The sequence below is a fragment of the Micromys minutus genome (genome assembly GCF_963924665.1).
Source record: "Micromys minutus genome assembly, chromosome: 3".
Lineage (NCBI taxonomy): Eukaryota > Metazoa > Chordata > Mammalia > Rodentia > Muridae > Micromys > Micromys minutus.
This window is the reverse complement of record NC_137972.1, coordinates 31,289,662-31,310,640: the sequence shown is the minus strand read 5'-3', so window position 1 is coordinate 31,310,640 and position 20,979 is coordinate 31,289,662. Positions and strand designations below refer to the sequence as shown.

The 20,979-nt window shown below is 46.4% G+C and overlaps 1 protein-coding gene across 3 annotated transcripts in view; it reads right to left on the bottom strand.

Moving 5' to 3' along the window:
- The window catches only part of VGLL4 (vestigial like family member 4), a 72,703-nt gene extending 52,278 nt beyond the window's left edge, over positions 1-20,425 (bottom strand). Inside the window, exon 1 of one of the 3 annotated variants that reach the window (XM_080914306.1) lies at positions 20,349-20,425. Coding sequence is in view for 1 of the 3 variants with exons in the window: in XM_080914304.1 (XP_080770430.1) it covers positions 2,275-2,356 (82 nt within the window). In the remaining 2 variants the exon portion in view is untranslated. Of the gene's footprint in view, positions 1-2,274; positions 2,737-20,348 lie in introns of those variants that run through there. The other 2 variants (XM_080914304.1, XM_080914305.1) reach the window with 2 other exon arrangements.
- Positions 20,426-20,979: the final 554 nt, after the last annotated feature.

Below are 20,979 nucleotides of genomic sequence, written 5' to 3'. Positions count from 1 at the left end.
GGTAAGTGGCTGACCCATCTTCCTGGCAGCTGCTAAGAGAAGGAAAGCGGTGGGGACACCGTCCACCTGAAACACCTCCAGTTGTTGCTGAACCAACCTCAGGAAGCAAAGTCTCACCTACACCTTCACCTCCAAAGCCGACAGGGCAAACGCTGAGTCTGTCCCCTATGGACAGGCAGGAGACTGGCCTGTGCCCCAGATGAAATCAAATGCCACCCACCCCCATCCACTCACGTTCCACATCATTGCCCTGGCACACTGGAGGCCTGGTGTATGCTCAGTGCAAACAATCACAGCGCACTTCTGCACTTAAACTGGACCAACTTCTCTTTTTGTTTGATGGAGACAGGGTGTCTCTCAAGAGAGCCCTGGCTGCCCTAGAACTCACTATAGACTGCAGTCTGGCCTCGAACTCACAGAAATCCACCTGCCTCTGCATCTTCAGTGTTGGGATTAAAGGTGTATGCCCCCATGCTTGGCTGTGTTCAGACTTTTTACAGGAGAGACTCATACCCGTCCTCCCACCTGGCCCTGGCAGTTGAGCAGATGTGTGTGGGATTTACAGTGAGGAACCCAGAGGACACAAACAACTAGCTGAGTGCCACTCGGGCTTTGCTGCACTTTTCTTCATTTCCTGTGCATTTATCTTGGTGTTAGAATAATGTTACCTTTCATAATAAGGAAAACAGGAACAGATGCTAAAAACTAAGCAGATGACCCTCCACATCCCCTGGGCTCAGATTCTAAGTCTGTTCTTCCAGAGAGTGAAGGAAACAAGACAGCTAACTAACTGTTGGCATCTTCGCTTTCTGTGGAACCACACACCCACCTGGGGGAGCTACAGAACTTCCTCCCGGGGACACAAGGAAGGAACCACTGTCCCGGCAGCCTCAGCTCCTCGCCCCGGCCAGTGCGCACTCTGTTTTGTTTTTAAATGTCAGATTATTTGTTGACAAAGAAATTATATTAAAAGTGTTCAGCTTTTGTTGGGGTTGGGATGTAGTTTGTTTGACAGTACATGAATCCCACCAGAAATCACTTCTGGTGGCTTCTGGAGAATCCGACCTCTGATATGAGAGGGTTCAGAAGCTGAGACACTTCTTATGTGTGGAGGAGACTTGTCAAACTCACGTGATATCTTATTTAAAAAACAACAGCAGCAGCAGCAAACCCCCTTTAAATGAGATTTCCCCCCACAGGGTTAAATCTAAAGAAGCTCGAAAGAGAAAGGGTTATGTTTTCAACAACTTAAGAAGCAGATCTGAAACACAAACGGCGGCGCTGCTCCCCTTTCTAACTTCTGTTCAAGAAAAAGCAGGCGACCCACTAGGCTTACTAGGGGCCAAAACCCAGAGCCTGCTGCCCATAGTGGGAAGATGTGCCCTGATTCCTACTTGTTTACCAGGAAAGACTCCCCGGCAGCCCCAGGTCTCTCCCTGCCTCTCCAGTACCTCAACTCAACCCCCATTTCCCTGGGCTCAAGTCGCATGTAGGTAAGATTCCAAAAGACAGGAATTGAGGTTTTCTCCAGAGAAGCTCAAAATACTACAGGGAGTGCCCAGGGGAGGGGGAGGTAATGAGCCAACCTAGGGGTGGGGGCATTTTCCACTTTCTTCAGCCTTCTGGCTGCTTGTTGTGCAATTGCCAGGGGCTGGAGTTGGAGGGGCCTGTCTCCCTGTCAGCCCTCTACACAGGAAATGGGGCGGCAGACAAAGAGCCGGGCCGGGCTCCCTGACACCCGGCCCTGCCAGGTCCACAAACCCCATGGGGGGGAAACCCTCTATGTCTGAGACAATGGCTTAGGAAAACCAGAACTTACTGTGGCTTTCTGTTGTTTCTCCACCACATAAAATGCAGAGCAAGGGTCCACACAGAACACTGTACACCGTGATACATTTAAAAATAAGTCCCAACGCCCCTCCCCTCTACTCTAACACCCACATGTTTTACTTTTCTTTGCTTCTGTAAATTCCTCGTATGCATAAAGTGCCAAGAAAATCAAAAGAGAAAGTCATTTAAGACATAACGATCTTGTCAGATCTTGCTAGTAACATTGCAAGCAAACTTTTAACAATGTGTCGCCTCCAGCCCTTCCCAGCTGCCACCCTCCTGCCCAGCAAAAGCAAACTGTCCTGAAATGGTGTACAACTCTCTTTCCAGTCACTTCACCATCACAAGAAAGACAAGAAAATATTCATAAGCCCAGTCAGAGCCCCCTTCCCAAAGGAGGAGTGACCGTTACAAACTCAAAAGAGTAGATTCTAGAACATCTACCTTCATAGCACAGAACGCCGATATTGTTGTTCATCTTGTCCAAGTACTGGTAGTTCAACAGGTCCATCTTCATAAACAGCATTTATCTGTCCGGCTAGCAAAGAAAAACAGTTCTTTGCTTTCACCCGCAAAAAAAAGAAAGTTTCAAAATTCAGTCTTAGCTGAGTAGCTCCGGGCTCTCCTAACACTTCAGAAAAATAGAGGCCCAGCCTCAAAAGATCAAAACAAAGTATGTAAAAGGTTTTTTTTAAAAAAAAGTCAGACTCAAACAAAACCCATCAAGGGTTTGTGGAAGGTGTCTGATTGTGTCTTCTATTCAGCTTCCAAAAATCATTTCAGAAGTCTTCTCAAGCCTGTCTTGGGGGTTTAAAAAGAAAGCAGTAAAAAAAGAAAAACACAAAGCACATTTCTTAGGACAAAGGCACTCTTCCTCTCAGCCCGCTGCAAGCTGACTGCACTGACATGCTGGCTATGCCTGGTATGACTCGTATGTAAACCAGCTTCCTCGGCTTTGGAGAGAGGGGGGTGTTGTGAGCATGCTCACTGGAGCCTCGGCGCAGGATCCAGGCGCACGCAGAGTTAGCAGGAAGCAGAAAGAGGAGGGGACAGTGAGGCGCAGGGGGTGAGGAGAGTCTTTCCTCTCAGGAGCCAGAGGCCGCCAGAGCCAGCAGCCGGCCGAGGAAGAGAACCCAGCAAGTTTTGGGGTGTTTTGTTTGTGGGGGAGGCTAAGCACAAAGTTTAAAAAAAGAAAATCTGCTGTGGCAGCAAAGTACATGGAATTTAACTTTCGGTAACTTCATTCCAGGGGCTGGGAATCCAGGGCTGCCGCGGGGGTGTGCTCTGCTCAGTACAAGGTTTCTTTGTTTCTTTGTAAGATGGCTTTATTATGTCCAGGGACACAGTGAGTGTTTACATTTTCAAAGTCAATGTTACACGGAACTTCCTTCCTAAGCTCTGTAGCTGTACAGATGGACAGGACACCAGAGGTAAATCTTTCCACGTAAGAGGAAACTGAGAGTGGCCCACAGATCTCTCTCTCTCTCCCTCTCCCTCTCTCTCCTCCCTCCCTCCCTACCTCTCTCCCTACCTCTCTCTCTCTCTCTCTCTCTCTCTCTCTCTCTCTCTCTCTCTCTCTCTCTCTCTCTCTCTCTCTCTCTCTCACACACACACACACACACACACACACACACACACACAAAGCGGGGCGGGGGGGGGGGGGGACAGAACTGGACAGAGGTGGCTAAGAGCACTGGCCTTTTTTTTTTTTTCCCAGAATGCTCTGTACCCAGCACTCACAAGCGCCTGGAACTCCAGCTCCATGGGACCAGATGCCCTCTTCTGGCCTCGGTAGGCACTGCATGCACATGGTGCACAGACATACATGCTGGCAAAACAACCATATACGTAAAATATTTTTTAAAAGTCTAATTGTTCTCAAATGTAAATACAGAGTATCTAATTTAAAAATGAGGGAAAAAGTCTAATTGTTTTCCTAACTCATTTGGGAGCTTGTGACCAATCATGGAAACTTTCAAACTGTTTCCAAGTTCGACTCCAGAGCAGCGCTGAGTTTCAGCAGCATCACCTGAGGAAGAGGAAGACCTGCTCTAAGTGACTGTACTGCAGTCAGGGGTCTCACTTTAAAGCTCTGGCTGTCCTGGAACTCACTGTATAGATCAGGATGACCTCAAACTCTAGACATTCACACGCTTCTGCTCACCCAGTGCAGGGATTAAATCTGTGCGCCCCTCAGCCCGCTCAGATATGCTCGGCTTTAAATGACTGCCTGATTTCACATTTCTCCACATTGCTTATCAACCCACAAGGGGTGTTTTCTTCATGCCATGAACATGAAAGACAAAGTTCTCCACTTTAAAGTCAAAGGGCAAGACAATACTCTTTGGGAAGACTTGTGTCACTGTTTAAAATTTTCCCTTTTTATTTCTAATTATGTATATACGTGTAGAGTGGGGGATTGTGCGTGTGAGTGCAATGCCCACAGAGTCCAGAAGATCCTCTGGTGCTAGAGTTACAGACGGTGATGATGCTCGTGGGTGACAGGAACTGAAGTAGGATCCTCTGTAGAGCGGTGCATGTTACCAACCACCTGTCAGCCCTTCAGCTCCTATACTTCTTTGTGGTGGTGGTGGTGGTGGTGGTTTTGTTTTAAGATAGGGTCTCACTTTATAGTTACAGTTTGCCTTCAACTCATGATTCTCCTGCCTCAGCATTGCTCATACCAAGACCACAACCACGTGCCACCGTATCTCTAAAGACAGTACAATCCTAAGCAATTAACGAGACCTTCAAAGAACCAAGACTGAAGCATCTGTCTTAACAAGCAAACTTGACAGGAAACTGTGAAGGTTCAGAACTGCAGAGATAAATGTCCATATGGGTGTGTGTGTGTGTGTGTGTGTGTGTGTGTGTGCTATTCACAGATTATGTTCACATACTAACATCAGTTAGAATTGGATGATCAAAGTAGACAACTTGTGGAAAAGATGGAAACCAAGCCCCATCTGTAGTCAGTATAAATCTCGCCATAGCCCACAATAGGCACTCTTACAAATACTGGTTACGGCTCAGCCTCCTGGTGGGACAGAGATGGTGCTACCACCACAAACACAAGCCCAGGCTAACCACTCACTCTACCTGCCAGAAAACTGACTACTGAGTTAGTCGACACCAGCAAAACCCAAGGGCTGCTTAAGAAAAGCCAGGCGTCTGACAGTACTGTTCAGATACCTATTACAGTCCAATGTTCCTACATGAGCCTTTCAGAGAAGAGAACATTGTATCAAGACTGGGAAGACTCTGGGAACACAGCCCCACTGAGCTATCAGGTCCCTGCCCCCAGGACAATCAACTGTTCTCTTTAAAGTTCACAGTGGCTACACATTCAGACAACAGTTTCTGTCCTAAGGTGGTTCCCCATCACATCTGTGCAATTAAAATCAGCCTAAGCTCATATGTGAACAAAAAAAAAAAAAACCCAAAAAAGATTTTAGGAAATGACTTGGTGTCCAGAATCAGCTGAACAGCTGGATGTGTGAGAATCCAGGCTTACAGGCGTCTCCAGAATGCTCACAACCAGTGCGCATTCCTCCGATGAGTACATCCAACCGAGACACTGCGCTGGCCAAGCCGCTTCGCCCTTGAACTATCTGAATACCCACAATGCTGTTGTAAGAAGGAAATCATGGTGCCCAGGATAGGATCAGAAGTTCAGGAATGTCAGCCACAGCCACAGTGCTACAAAGAGTTTTAAGTTAAAACCTTGTGTCAGGCATGTGACACATGCCTTTAATCCTAGCACTGGGGGCAGAAGCAGGCCAATCCTAAGTTTGAGGCTGGCTTGATCAATAGAGTTCCAGGACTACACAGAGAAACCTCTCAGAACAAAACACACACTGCCCTTGCATTGATGATAAAGACAACACTTGAGACTGACTTTTTAGGATGCAAAGTTGAAGACCTGGTGGGAACTCTCCTCTAGGAACCAGGACCAGGAAAGAACTAAGCTGCCCAGGCCACTGGACTTGAGATCCTGCCAGACTGTAGATAAAGTCCAATCAACACACAATGGGTCTTCAGCCAAGTTGGTGATGACCTACTGTGTGGGTTGGGGTCTTTAAACAGTTGCACACCTGTTATCCAAATGGAGGGGGAAGAATAGAATGTTTTTATTAGTATGTGTCTCTGTCTGGGAGGAACTTGGGGAAGTGGGGGGGTCAGTGACAACTCTGAAGTCTCTCCTTCCACTTTTCCATGGCCTCTGGAGACTGAACTTGGTTTGGTAGTTACCTGAGCCATAGAGAAAGGGTAGAATCAAATTTCAAGTGGTCCCAAGCTCCAACAAGGTAAATGTAAATTACCTGTTAAGTTCCTTCCGCTACACTTTCCCTGCATGTCACACTATTTCTTCGATATGGAACGGCTCAAACTGACATGTTTAAATTTATATTTTGTCAAAAAATTTCCACAAAATATATAATTAACCTATGTCTTAAATTTTGTTCCCTGCAAAACAATACCAGTGGTAAGCTCAAATACACTCTACTTCCTTTAGACAACACAGGATCATTTTATGCCGAGTTGAAAGGGGTCTAACACACATTGTGTGTTTTGGAAAAAACAATGTAAAACATCTCTTCAAACAGGATGTAAAATTTCAATACAACATCTCCCTCTAGGGGCCAGTTTTAAATCACACTGGCAATTCAGAAGAAAAGTGAAGCTCCCAGTGTGTGCTGTCCTTAAACACAATAGCCTCTTGTTTTAACCTAGACAAGTTATAGAAAACACCTCTTAAAAAATTAAAAAGAAGAAAATGCCTTTTCCCAAATAGCTTCGCCTTTATTAAATGTCTCAAAAATTAAAATAAAAATGCCATGAAGAACAACTCCTATTGGTGACACATGACTAAAGATGAACTCAAGGCACAAGCAAACTTCCTGAGCACATGAGTACGCATTCGGAATAGCGGTTTATCTTTTCTTTTTAGCTTTATTTTTATTTGACATGTACATGCAGTACCCATAGAGGCCAGAGGAGGGCGCCAATTCATTAGAACTGGAGTTACAAAAGTTGTGAGCCATCATGTGAGTAGGAATCAAAACCCAGACCCTCGGGAAAGAGGCCAGTGCTCTTTACCTTTGAGCCATCACTCCAGCCTCCTGGTGTTTAAAATAACTAGAAAAAGCCAAGTGTGGTGGGGCTAATACCTGTAATCCTAGCACCTGTGACTCTGATCCAGGAAGATTGGTGTGAGGTCTAGTCCAGAGTGGATTGTGCAGTGAAGCTCTGTTTTATCCACCCCCATCACCATCACCACCCCCACCACCACCATCACCACCATCACCACCACCATCATCACCACCACCATCACCACCCCCACCACCATCACCACTACCACCACCCCCACCACCACCACCCCCACCACAACAATGAATCAGTGCTGTGGGAAGGACTGTTGCAACACTATTGCAGCTACTGTTTCCCATGCCCAACAATGTGCACAGCTGGAAATGACTACTGTGATTTTTTTTTTTTTCTACAACTATGCTGGCTAATTTTATGTCATCTCATTACAGGGTAAAGTCATACAAGTAAGCCAAAGCCAAACTGAGAAAATGCCTCCATAAAATTGGGCTGTAGGCAACCCTATAGAGCATTCTAAAAACATTGGTGTGGGAGGGACCAGGCCTTTGTGGGTGGAGTCGTCCTGTAAGAAAGCAGGCCGGATAAGCCATGAGGAGAAAGCCAGTAAGTAGCACTCCTTCATGGCCTCTGCACCAGCTTCTGTCTCAGTCCCTGCCCTGACTTCCCTCAGTGATGAACTGTGATGTGGAAGTGTAAGCTGAAATAAACCCTTCCTTCCCCAAGTTGCTTTGGTCATGGTGTTTCGTCACAGCAACAGAAACTCTAAGTAGGACAACAAGCAATGTAGGGTTCATGGAATCCTATCCAAAGGACACTCACACTGTAACAAATCCCAGTTATCCATGGGTATCCAGCAAGGTTGACAAGAACTTCTATAGCAAAAGACAGAAAGAGGCACTTCCCAGAGGCCAGGGTGGGGCTTCCCAGAGGGTCAGCACTTGAAGAGCTAAGCTTAAGCTCACCGCCATGCTGATATGAGACCCGTGGTCTTTTAACCACACCATGGTTTGGAATGTACTTCAGAGGTGGCCTCCCACCTCAGTTAGGTCCCACCTACAAGTTGAAAAGCATGTCTTAATTTGACAGAGCCGCTCTTGTCCCCATCTTGTTATCAACTGGGGGTGCTATCACCACATGCTGGATGAAGCCTGGGGTGCTGCCAACAACCCACAAGGCACTGGGAAGCCTCTGCACTCACACACACATAACTATCTGATGCAACTCCAGGGTCTGCTGCCCACTATCCCAGAGTTGTCACCTCTCCTAAACTGAGGGACATAAGGGCTTGGAGAGGACATGGTGTGAGGATCTCTGCAAGCAGTGCTCCATCCACACGAGGGAGGCACCCTGAGCAGCACCCCAGCCCAGTTCCAATCTTAATCCTCTCAACGGCATTGTCAAGAGTGGTGTCAGATCTCTTTTCTGTTTAAGATTTATTTATTTTTATTTTGTGTGTATGTGTTTGTGCCTGGGTGTATGGCATGTACAACATGCATGCATTACCTTCAGAGGCCAGAAGAGGGCATCAGATCCCCGGATCTGGAGTGATAGACAGTTGTGAACCTAGCAGGTGAGTGCTGGGAAACAAACCAAGATCCTCTGCAAAGGCAAAAGCACTCCTAACCATTGAGCCATCTCTTCAGCCCAATTTTTTAATCATATGTTCAGTTTTTTTTTTTTTTTTAATCCTGTGTTCAGTACTGTAAGGGAGAAGTAAATATTTCTGTTGAAAATGCCATCAAGTCAAATAATGGCCAACAGTGTTGAAGTCTCCTCACAAAGTGAGCCCTGGTTTTCCAAGATGGATTCCCCAGTGTCACCCTGTAGACACTCCTTTAGCATTTGTACTGATGCTGTGTTTATATTTATATGGACACTAACATGGCCACCAGAATTCTGTCCACAAGATCAGAGCAGTTTGGGTCCTGGGAGGCACCTCAGAGAGTAAAGGTGCTTGCTGCCAAGTCTGACAACCTGAGTTCAATCCCTGGAACCCTGGTGGGTGGAAGGACAAAACCAACCCTAGCCATGCACATGTTCACAAAATAAATAAATGTAAATCAATAGAAGTTACAGTTTTTAGAGTCGGTTGTTATAATCCACAACTGTCACCCCAGCACATAAGAGCTGGAGATAGAAAGAGCAGATGCATTAGGCTAGCCTGGGCTATACTATAACCCTGTTCCTAAAAACACAAAAGAAGGAGAGAGGTGTTTTCTTACGCACTGAAACCAGTCAGGAGCCTTCTAAGCCATGCACTGTCCAGTCCCTAATTCTATAGCCAGGCCCGAGGAACCCCAAAGAGATAAAGTTTGGATTTACAAGTATACACCCCAGAGTTTTAAAATGCTTCTCCTAGAGCAGTGGTTCTCAACCTTCCTAATGATGCAAACTTTTAATACAGTTCCTCATGTTGTGGTGACCCAATCGTAAAATTATTTCTGTTGAGACTTCATAACTGTTGCTTTGCTACAGTCATGAGCAGTAATGTAAATACCTGTGTTTTCAGATGCTCTTAGGTGAAAGGGTCATGACCCACAGGTTGAGAACTAGTGGCCTAGTGGGACGCTCCTGACTGCAGGCCCAGCCTTGCTGGTGCAGTGCTCTTCACTATAGCTAGGGGGCACTGTGAGCCAACCTAAGACATAATCCCCATTCAACTCCGGCCTTCAGTATTCCTTTACTTTACATGGGGCACACACGCCACCAGCCTGACATTTTAGGTAGGCTTCCCGGCTCAGATCCACCTGGAACTGATGTAACACTCACCATCAGGAAACTGGGAAACAGGGCTTAGCAGGCTCTCCTGTGGACCTGTCCTCAGGTCCCTCCCAGAGGCTGTTGGTTCAAAGCAGCTGGTGGAGAATTTCCAGTCTTCTCTGGCTGCACTAAGGGGGAATTGTCTGTCTTCAGCTGTACCCCTCATGGACTGGCCTCCCACTCACACTTCCTGTCTTTACGTCACTTTGCCCAGAACCTAACAATAACACCACCTGGCACTGCTAGGTGGCCCATGAATGTTTTCTGAGGAGACAAACTGGAATGAGGACCTCGAAGGCTAAAAGGGAGGCCACCAAGCTCCAGAGGTAGCAAGTGTTTCTGATTGAGACACGGGAAAGGAGCCCCTGTCTTCCACACCCTATGGCTCCTGATGCTTTGAACAGTTAGAAAGCAGAGGTGGTCACGTGGACATCATGGCTCTGTGGCTTATTTCTGCTGCCATTAAAAAAAAAAGAAGAAGAAGAAGAAGTTTTTCCTTGGGTTCACAGTGCATAAAGAAGGAAAGAATAACTGGGCAGACTTCAGAAAGCACACAGCAGACAGATGAGGTAGATGAGAATCATCCAGTGCTACCTGGGTGGTGGTGCCCCTGAGGTTTGAAGTGTATGGATGGTACCCAGCCCAGGGGGACAATGTGACCCTCCCTCATTACAGGGCAGAGCCTCCAGAGCAGGCTCTGTCCACTTCTGGATGTCTGTGTTTGCTGCAGTGACAACATAATCCTGTAGAGGTCAGAGAGAGTCCAGCGGTGTCCAGTTCTCAAGAAGTGGAGGACCTCGCCCCAGATCTCACATGGGGGGTCTGAAAATTTACCGCAATCTCCCCGGCACAGGGGAGCAGCTCTTACCACAGTGACCTCATAGCCAGCCACAAGTCTAGAATCATCTGACACGTGAAATAGCTTTGGAAAGAGAGAGGATTCAGACCCAGGGCTCTTCCTGCACAGAGGTTTCCTCATTGTTCCATAAAAGATGCCAAGTCTGTTAGAGTGATAGGGTGCCCCACCTCCAGCTCCAAAGAACTTCAAACAGAACCAGCCATAAAAGGGGGGGGGGGAGCAGGAACAAAGGTCTCCCACTGCCCGTTTAACGGCTTCCCTAACGCTCGGGTGGAGTTAACAGTCAGGTAGATTGCACAGAAAAATGTAAGATTGCTGCTCTGAAAAGCTGCCAACTACCTGGAACTCACATGGATCCTTCATCTGTCACTTAAGTAGACAGCAGTAATGGAGGGTACACCTCCCCTCATGACTTCCCACAAAAAGTAAATCATTCATTCCCTTCCTGACCCAGCCCAGCCTCCCCTCCTCTCTAGTCCTCTGAAAGTCTCCTGGAGACTGTAGTGTAGAACAGCAGGTTCCCTTCCACTGCTACCCTACCTGTGCCCGAATAAAACCCGAGTTCCGGGAACTCCCCTTTCCTCTGAGCCTCTCATCCCCTCCTGCTGCCATGTGTGATCTCCACACAGAACACTGGCTCACATAAGAGCGGTGACTGCCACCTTCTGCTGGGTCACATCGTTTGTCTTACTACAGGAACACAGGAGCACTCTGCTTCCTGCAAACCAAGGGAGAGAGAGAAAAACAGAGACAGGCCAAGGGAGTGTTATTGATCGTAACAGGCGTGGAGTGATCAGTCTCCTGGCAGGTTAGCGCTGCAGCAACGGTTTGTCATTAACTGCTAGTTCTGTGTCCCTCTGGGGAGCACGCTGAGTGACACATGGTTACCTGGGATGAAGGACTGGTTGCACACAGATCTGGATGAGGCCAGTCCCAGGGAATAGTGGCTATAATGGACTTTGCTGACCTAAGTTTCAGGGAAGATCCTATTACTTGTGACTGGCTCTGCCGTCCACTCTGAGATGGTCACTCAAGGCTTTCGGATATGGTGTTCCTGTATAAACATTCCCATTGTACCCACTGCCTAAGAAAACGATGACCCCCAATGCTTCCAATTCACATTACACCCCCCAAAATGGTGTAAAGCACATAGGAAGTAAGGGAGAAGAGAAAGCTCAGCCTGTGTGGGCAGGCTCGGGGTATCCCCTCCCCAAAGCAGTAACCAAGCCACCCAATTTAGACACAGCTGCCACCAGAGCCCTAGGTATAAGCTTCTAGCCCTCCCCCACCCCCGTGTCCTCCCAGGGAAGGCTGACATATACAGCAACCACTTCCCTCCAATCACTGAGCCAGGAGCCCCCCTTCCACACCCTCGGCAGATCACGGCTGCATGCCTGATTTCAGTAGCATGACTAATTAAGACGAAAATAACAAAAGCCGGCTGCCAGTTTTAATACGCTAGGGAGGCCGCAGCAAACAACACAGGAATTTGGTCTGGATCTTTCACTTTATTGGCATGGCGTGTGGCCAAGGGCTCTTCATCCACGAGAAAACTCAGGTCCTCAGTTTCCCCTTGTGAATGCACTTTTAAATGATGAACAAGAAAGTCAGCTTGCTGAGCAAGTGGCCCCTGTACACTCATGAAATGTGCTATGAACATGAAAATATCTTCAAGAGTTCAAAGTCAGCAAACACCTAGACTGTCTTCTACTGGACAGAAAGTAGCCCAGTCCCAGCAGCGAGGTCACAGCATGCACACCTGACCCTGCCTGCCCATGCCTTGGTCACAAATCCACCCTGAACAGGAAAGATCAAGGTGCACATGAGGATCTGGAACGTACTAAGCCCAGGGCACAGGCAGTTTTTATGGTTTCAAGTATCGTGTGCTGATTTTGGTGGCCGGAAGTATGGCAGAGAAGACATCACAGATTTGGGGCCTGCGGACAGAGAGATGCTGCCTCGAGTCTGGGCCAGAACTCTAGCTCAGCAGAGGGATTTCTGCTCAGCACTGCAAAAAGAAAAAAAAAAAAAAATTCCCACCTCATTGACCAAGAAGCTTTTAGGGTCTAGACAGAAAGAATTCAAAGCCCCGTGTTACAATAACTACAAAGACACACTAAAGGACCAGGGAGAAGGCACACTTTGTGCTGGGACTTAGGTGTGGCTTTCCTAAATAAAATGGCATCTGTCCCAGACCTTAAGAGACTTGCAGAGCAGGGTTGAGGAGCAAGTTTTTGAAAATGGAGAACCTTATCAATGAAGCACCTGTGCTAATTCATCGTCATCTCACAAGAAGCTGGGTGAGTGCTGGCTGACTAGTTATCAAGCACTACTGAGAGCCCAAAGCTGGTGGCAGACACACAGACAGCCTGGACTACATACAGAAACCTCATCTCAATAAAAACCACAGGAGGGGGCTGAAGAGATGGCTCAGGGGTTAAGAGTCACTGGATGCTCTTCCACATGACCTGAGCTCAATTCCCAGCAACCACATTGTGGCTCACAATCTGCAATAGGATTTGATTTCCTCTTCTGGTGTTTATGAAGACAGGATACTCATATATATATATATATATATATGAAAAATAAGTAAATCTTTTAATAAATAAAGTAAAAACCACAAGAAGTTACTGAAAACACAAAGGTCCAGTGCTGGAGGTGGGAAGGAATGGGTCCTCTGAGGATGTGGGCTCAGGCATGTTACCTCTTCCCCATCCTAGAAAATGAAGATAACATCTGGCTGGCCATTCTCCCTTGATGCCACAGTATTTCTCAGCATCGAACCCTGAGGTTTTTATCTCCCAGGGAGCTAGCTGGGGTCCTAGGTATGCTGTTTGCCCCAAAGTGCTACCTGTAGCAGACCTCACAATGCCCTGCTCTCTAAACTCCTCCTGCCTGTTACTCTCTGCCTCGATGTGCTGCCCTGCAGCTGCTCACACTAGTTTCAAATTCTGAGTTAACCGTGCAGGAGTCTTCATGTCTCCATCTCAGTGGGTCCTTCTGTATAACTGCTTTTATTGATTTATTTACTCACTTATAATTAAAGAGGGAGCGTAGGGCTGGAGAGATGACTCTGTTAAGGGCAGTTGTTGCTCTTGGGGAAGACCTGGGTTTGGTTCCCAGAACCCACTTGGCAGCTCACAACCGTGTATAACTCCAGTTCTAGGAAACATGACACTCCCTTCTGACCTCCTCAGACATCAGACACACGTGTGGTGCACATACATGCATGTATGCAAAATACTCATAGACATAAAAACTTTTGTTAAAAAGTCGTTTAAAAAAATCTTTAAAGAGGGGGAGAACTTGACCAACATAATTAGGTTAATGTTTGAAATGTCATAATTAAATCTAGTCTGTATAATTCATTCATTAGTAAAAAAAATAGAATGGGGCTGGATTGGAAGCACAGCTGAGAGAAAGGGTCTGCCTTCTTTTTGTGAAACTACACTTGTTCCTGATCCTCTCTGTAATTTTTAGATTTATTTTTATTTTGTAGCATTGAGTACGGGAGGGTGGAACAGAAGTATCAGGTCCCTGGGAGCTAGAGTTACATACAATTGTGAGCCATCTGACACAGCACGGGGAACTGAACTCCAGCCTGCCCTTCCTTTAAAACTGGCACATAAATCACACATGGTGTCTTAGAAGAAACTGCCCAGTACCGTGGGATGCCTGCTGGCTCTGACCTGGTATGTCCACACTATCCTTTCTGCCTCCTCTCTACTCCCTCCAGTGAGATTATGTCTCCCTGACTCACCTTTCGGGCCCTCACTCCTTGCTGAACTGAGATCAAGGAGAGGAAGGCAGAAACAAAGCCAAGACCCTGTGCCGTACCATGCTCCAGGTGAGTTGCAAACTCCACTGGAGAAAAATGCGATTCCAACAGGCAAGGCTTGTCTCAGCAGAGGAATCGGAGCCACTGGCGGAGGCGGTGGCGGACATTCTAAAGGCCATGGAATTCGGCCAAGTACAATCAGGGTACAGTCATGCTTGGAAGGAGACGCCTCAAAACTCGGTATCTCAACAACACATTTTAATATCTTCCTATAAGTGACATGAACATCTCAATTCAATGACGCAGACATAACCGTGCAGTTTGCATATCAGAAGCAGCTTCTGGGGCTAACTAGGTCAGCCAGGGGCTAAAGTGTTCACTGTACAAGCAGAAGAAACCTGAGTTCAGTCTCCAACAGCCACAAAAAGACCAGGAGGGTGTGGTGACCTGCCTATGATGCTCAAGAGGAGCTGGGCTGATTGGCTACTTGTGCTAGCCAAATCCACATGATCCAGGTTCAGTAAAAAAGGGGAAATTGATCAACATCTGGCCTCCTCACATGCATGCATATACACGCATGCATGTGGACACACACACACACCACACAAGCACATAAGGATGCCATTGCTACAAACTCTTACATACCAGAACTTTTCTGGAACAGAATATTAATTGAATCTTCTTGTCAGATCAAAGTCCCCATATAAAAATATCTCCTAACTTAGAAGACAGCCACAAAACAAGCATTTTAACAAGGAGTTGCCATGGCACAGAGACATACTGCAGAATAAACATCCTTCCTTAGACCTCTTTGCCACGCCCCCTAGCCCCCCAGCCATCACAAGGGGTCTGTTATCTCAGACCAGGGCCAGGCAAGGGTAACTCATGGTCACCGTGTCCCAGATTTCCCAAACCAGGTTTATCTTCATGTACCATTCCCAAACACAGTGTGTCCAAGAACAGCTAAAGATGTATTTATTGCCTCTTAAATTTTTTGTACTTATTCTCTCTCTCTCTCTCTCTCTCTCTCTCTCTCTCTCTCTCTCTCTCTCTCTGTGTGTGTGTGTGTGTGTGTGTGTATACATAAGTGATGATATGATGGCCAGGGGTGCTATGGTGCCCATGTGAAAAGGTCAGAGGTCTGTGGTGTCTGTTCTCTCCTTCCTCCTTTAGGTGAGTTTTGGGTGACCAGGTTGTCTGGAATGCACATGTGATTTTACTCCCTGAATCACCCCACCAACCCCAAACCTGTATTTCTTTACTTTAGTCATACATCAAGTTAAACAGTCAGACACAACAAAAGCAGCACTTACACAGCCATAGTCTTGATATTTTACTTGAAGATCAGTAATCATTATTTCTATCACTATCTAAGCCAACTGCCTTTCAAAGCCTCCCACTTTGAAGGGTGCACATCAAGTCACAGAGATGTGTAAAGGCAGAACTTTCTGAGCTGTAAAAGGTCCTGAGGAAGATGCTTATCTGTGTGGCGGAGAAGTCAGCTTAGCCCAGAGATCGCCTACGGCCTTCTGGCATCACCTCTGTGTGGGATAGACAGCTTAGGGAAGGAAGCTTCTGAGTTTCCCGTAGGAAGATTCTGAGCAGGAGCTACACAACCTGATTGACATTTCTAAAGTCTCCTGTGTTGAGACCCGAGGGAAAGGGCATGGGATCAGAAGCAATGGGGGCATCAGGCAAGCTGCTGCAATCATCCAGGCCAGAGGTATGAAAACATGGGTGCCAGCAATGGGGGCAGGAAAAGGTGGCCAGGTTTGGGACATAAGTAAAGGCAGAGCCAGCAAATTTACCAGTTGTTAAGACTGGACTTCTGCCACCAACGGCAATGAAAAAGCCTTTCAGTTTATTTATATGCACACCTATGAGTGTTTGCCTGGATGTGTATATGAGCACCATGTCTACAGGGTCTGGAGAGGCCAGAAGAGGGCATCAAATCCCCTGAAGCTGGAGTTGCAAACAGTTGTGAACAGTCACACAGGTGCTGGGAATTGAACCTGGGTCCTCTGCAAGAGCAGCAAACTCTCTTAACTACTGAGCTATCTCTCCAGCCTGATGGTCTACACACACTGAGAGGAGGGTAGAAGAGCTCAAGCCCAGAAACCTCCGCAATACCAGGTCACCTTCGGAAACTACAGAAAGGGTGCCCACCGTAGCTGCCTTGAACCTACCTAGTATTGGGATGAGAGAGGTGCTCCACCATGCCCAGTCTCCCTACCCACCTTTACTTCTTTCACTGAGCAACTCCCATCGCTCCAAGCAACAATCCCTGCAGAAAGGAACCACGGGCATCCCCACAGACTCTCCCTGAACCATTGCTATATACTGAAACTGCATCCTGGATACATGTACTCATCCTGCATCTCCAGCCCTCTTGCTTAGAGCTACTCTGAGCCACTCACCTCCACCAATATCTGTTGAGACAGCCAGGGGTATGTGGCTGGAGACAGAAGCCATAGCTGGTACCCCTTTCTGTAGCAACAAAGGGCAGGTGAGCTTTCTGATACCATCCCTGCATCTTGCGTAACATTAACACATGTTTCATCTCCAGAATGCGTCATTTCAATCTGCGACAGAATCCTGCCTACGTCTTATCTGTTGGTTTTATCTTCCCCACTAAGTCAGGCAGGATTGTTTTGATTTGTCTTTATATAGTTTCTCTGCGTTGCCAGTGGACAAATGCAGCACACAGAAGAACCACAGTGAATCTCATACTGGACTAGGCTGTGGCTCAGGTAGAGCATCCTACAGAACAGAACAGAAAGGAGATCCAGCATGGAAGCCAGGTAAGGAGAGCTGACACCAGAGCTTGGCAGTACTGGCTTGCCATTTGATCCCAGAACAAAGGTTCCTTGCAAACAGGACTCCCCTGACTTATGTCCTTGTGGCATGGGGTTCCTATCTTTTGGATTTTTGTTTGTTTGTTCGGTTGGTTGGTTGGTTGGTTTTGTTTGTTTGGGTTTCAGGGGGTTGTTTTGTTTTGTTTTGTTTTGTTCTAGACAGGGTCTCATGATACAGCCCTGGCTGTCCAGGAACTCACTATGTAGACCTGGCTGGCTTCAAACTCTAGAGATATCCACCCCCATGCCTCTTCCTCCCAAGTGCTGAGATTAAAGATGTGCATTACCATCTTGATTTCCTGTCTTTAAACTATAGGAAACAACACATTTCTACAAGATAAAAAGGGAAATCAAGACAGGAAAGGGAAAAAGGGGGAAAGGAAGAAATCAGACTACACCAATATAATTTTCAAAACACTAGGAAGGCAGAGACAAGAGAAGTCACCTACATAGTGAATTCCATGCCATATTGGGCTACATAGTGAGCTCTCAAAACAAACAAACAAACAAACAAATAAATAAATAAGAATATGTGTATTTGTGTGTATATGTATGTGTGTCTATGAGTGTGTTTGCCTGTGTATATATGTATGTGCCTCTCTGTGTGTGCACTTCTCTATATGAGTGTATGTGTATGTGTTTGTGAGAGAAAGAGAGAGCCTGTGTGTGTGTGTGTGTGTGTGTGTGTGTGTGTGTCTGTGTGTGTGTGTCTGTGTGTGTATGTATGTCTGTGTCTGTGTATGTGTGATCTGTGGTCTTAAACTCTTAAACTCCTGGGCTTGAACTCTGTGTGCATGTGTGAAGATCAGAGGTCAACTCACAGAAGTAATTTCTCTCCATGTGAGTCCCAGGATTAAACCTCAAGTCCTCAGACTTGGCAGCAAGAACCTTTACCTGCTGAGCCATCTTGCTGGCCCAATAAAACTTTACCCTAAGTTAAGCAGGAAGAGTAAATTCTAACCATCAAAAGCACAGTGAACACAAAACCCTTAGTCATTGTCATCAAATATCCTCCACTGCCTGTGAGAACATGTGTGATTTCATACAACTTCAGCATGGTTGTTTTGTTTAAACCAGCATCACTATACACCCCTGAGTCAAGAATTAGTCCACCAGTGACCTCAGCATCACTAGGTGGCAGGAATCTGTCTGCTTCATTAATAATCATTTGGAACTGCTGCTGGGCCCATGTTTCACACAGTCTGAGCCATCGTGATGCACAGCATACATTTGTCACTACACGGCTGTTTCTTTTCAATTCATCTTCCACTAAAGCCACTTTCTAAACCTCTATTGTCAACTCAATACCAAGCAAGCCGAAAGAAATAACCCTCTCTTTGGGCTCCTGCGAAGCCATACCGTGACTCACACCTGTACGCCTCCTCCTCCTTTCTGGGTGGAACACCTTAAGAGTAGGACCACACATCATGGCTCACTCTGGTACCCAGTGCCTGACAGTCATGTCACCAAGTGGTTTCTACTTGCAGCTCACATGTTGCCTTTGTTCATGTTTCTTGGGAAAACATCTAATTTTCCTCTATGTCTAACATTTCTCCTTCTCCTCTTCTTCCTTCTCCTCTTCCTCCTCTTCTTTCTCCTCCTTCCCTTTTTCCCCCAACACAGGATTTTTCTGTGTAGCCTGTCCTGGAACTCACTCTGTAGACCAGTCTGTCCTCAAACTCAGAGATCTACCTGCCTCTGCCTCCTGAGTGCTGAGATTAAAGGTGTGTGTGTCCACCTCCCAGTGACATTCTTTATTGAAATAACATATTCATTGAAATATATATATCCTTAGTAGGCTTAATTAGGATTCTAGGAAATGTCTAATTACTCGAACGTGTGTTATCTGTAAGTAGGTGATGTCTGGAAATACAAATGCTATTTCAAAAACAGAGTTCAAGTGCTGGGAAAAGCTGACTATTGGGCACCACACAGGAATGGTATTGGCATGACATGTTTTTATTCTAGGTACTGATTCTAAGATATCCTTCTATCGTATTAATTCTGACATGATGCTGCAACGCCAAACAGAATCGCACTTCAGCAGATGAAGCTTCCATGTTGTTTGTTTGGTTCTACAGGACCCAGGGCTCTGCCCCTGCCAGGCAAGGTCCCACCACAGATGTGTCCCATCAGCCCCAGACTTTATTCCCTTTCTCCATCCTTCCCAACCTATAGCCCCCTACATTGAAGAGAAAGACACTCACTATATTACCCAGGCTAGCCGAAAAAGTCCTGATCTCAAGCAATCCTCCTGCCGCAGCTTCCAAGTAGCCATGATAATTGGGTGCAAGCCACAGCACCCAGGCGCACGGCAGTTTCTTTATATTTAAAGTAAGACATCTTTCTGCTCCCTCCAGTGTCACATGCCCCAGCTCTGAATGACAAGGATCTCAGTCAGCTGAGTTGCAGAGGCCCCTCCTGGATGCATGTGGGTACTTACTGTGCCGTAACTAGGGGGCCAGCATGCAGCGTGCGAATCCATACCCCAGACAGGTTTTCAATCCGTGTTATATACAAGTGATACCATTAATATCTCCCTTAAACAGTAGTAAAAGTCACTTATTTTTTTTTCTGAGACTAGTGAACATGAATGCAACTTCTGTCAACTTCCTATACGTTTCCCCACGTCCTTGGTGGCAGGACAGTGTGTAAAGGTATGAATGTGAATTAAAGACAGTGAGTGTCGCAGGCTCTGGGCTTCAGCACAGCTGACTCCATGAAGGAAGTGCCAATTAGGACGTAAAGGAAAGCGACGATCTGATCCATCAGAGTTGATAATTCTGGGAAAATCCCTAATCTAGCTTTTTAGCTCCAGTAGGGCTACTTCTGGCTAACTACTCTTATTAACTGAAGTGTGTCAGCCCAGAACATGGCTTTTGTTTTTAAAAGCTCTCCCTGAAATGTAGTCACCCACCAGCTAAGACTTTCTATTGGCTAAGCCCACATCTGGGCAGTCTTCTCTGGTGGATCCTATACTACAGTAAACAGGACCCATCCTGTGTTTAGGAAGAGTATGGTATAGCCTCAAGCACAGATAAATGAAGTCTGTTGAAAAAGAGGGCACTTAGATAAACACCCCAGACCTCCGTAAGAAAACATCAAAATACTATCTTGCAATAATTGACAATTGAGAAAATCACAAAAGCATTCTTACCTTGACAAAGCCCCGAGGTTTCCAACGTGCCCAGCACATACTCACTTTTGGATCTTGTCAAAACAGGCACTCTTGGGACTTGGTGTCAAGCATGCCACCACCTACTTCTGAGCACTGACACCCTAAGGGGTATCAGTCTGAGGGTTTGTAAGCTAAACTTTACTTTTGGTTTTGCTTTTTGCTTGTTTGTTTTGTTTTAAATTCAACTGGGTAAATTCCACAAAGCTAGACCCTGGCTGGAAGCCCAGGATTCCAGTCACATGCCTCTCAAAAACAGATTTTCAAAAATGCCTGGAATTTTTTTTCTAAAATATCATCTGCCTAAAACTCTAGTCAAAACTCTTGATCCCCACCAACACAAGGATCTCCCTGCCTGTGGGGCCTCCCTCTGCCTTCGGCTTCCTTCAGGTTCTGCCCTGTGCAGCTGGAGCTGGTTGTCCAGGTAGACAGAGCCCGTCACCATAAAAAAGCAAGTCCTCCACATCTGCCCTACCAAGATAGGTTCTTAGCAAAACTATGCTACTAAGTAAAAAGGAGAATTTTTGTTTATTTATTTTACTAAGTAACATTATTTCAAACAGGGCAAAAAAAAAAAAAAATCAAGAGAATGGATGGGTAGGGGTTCTCAGAC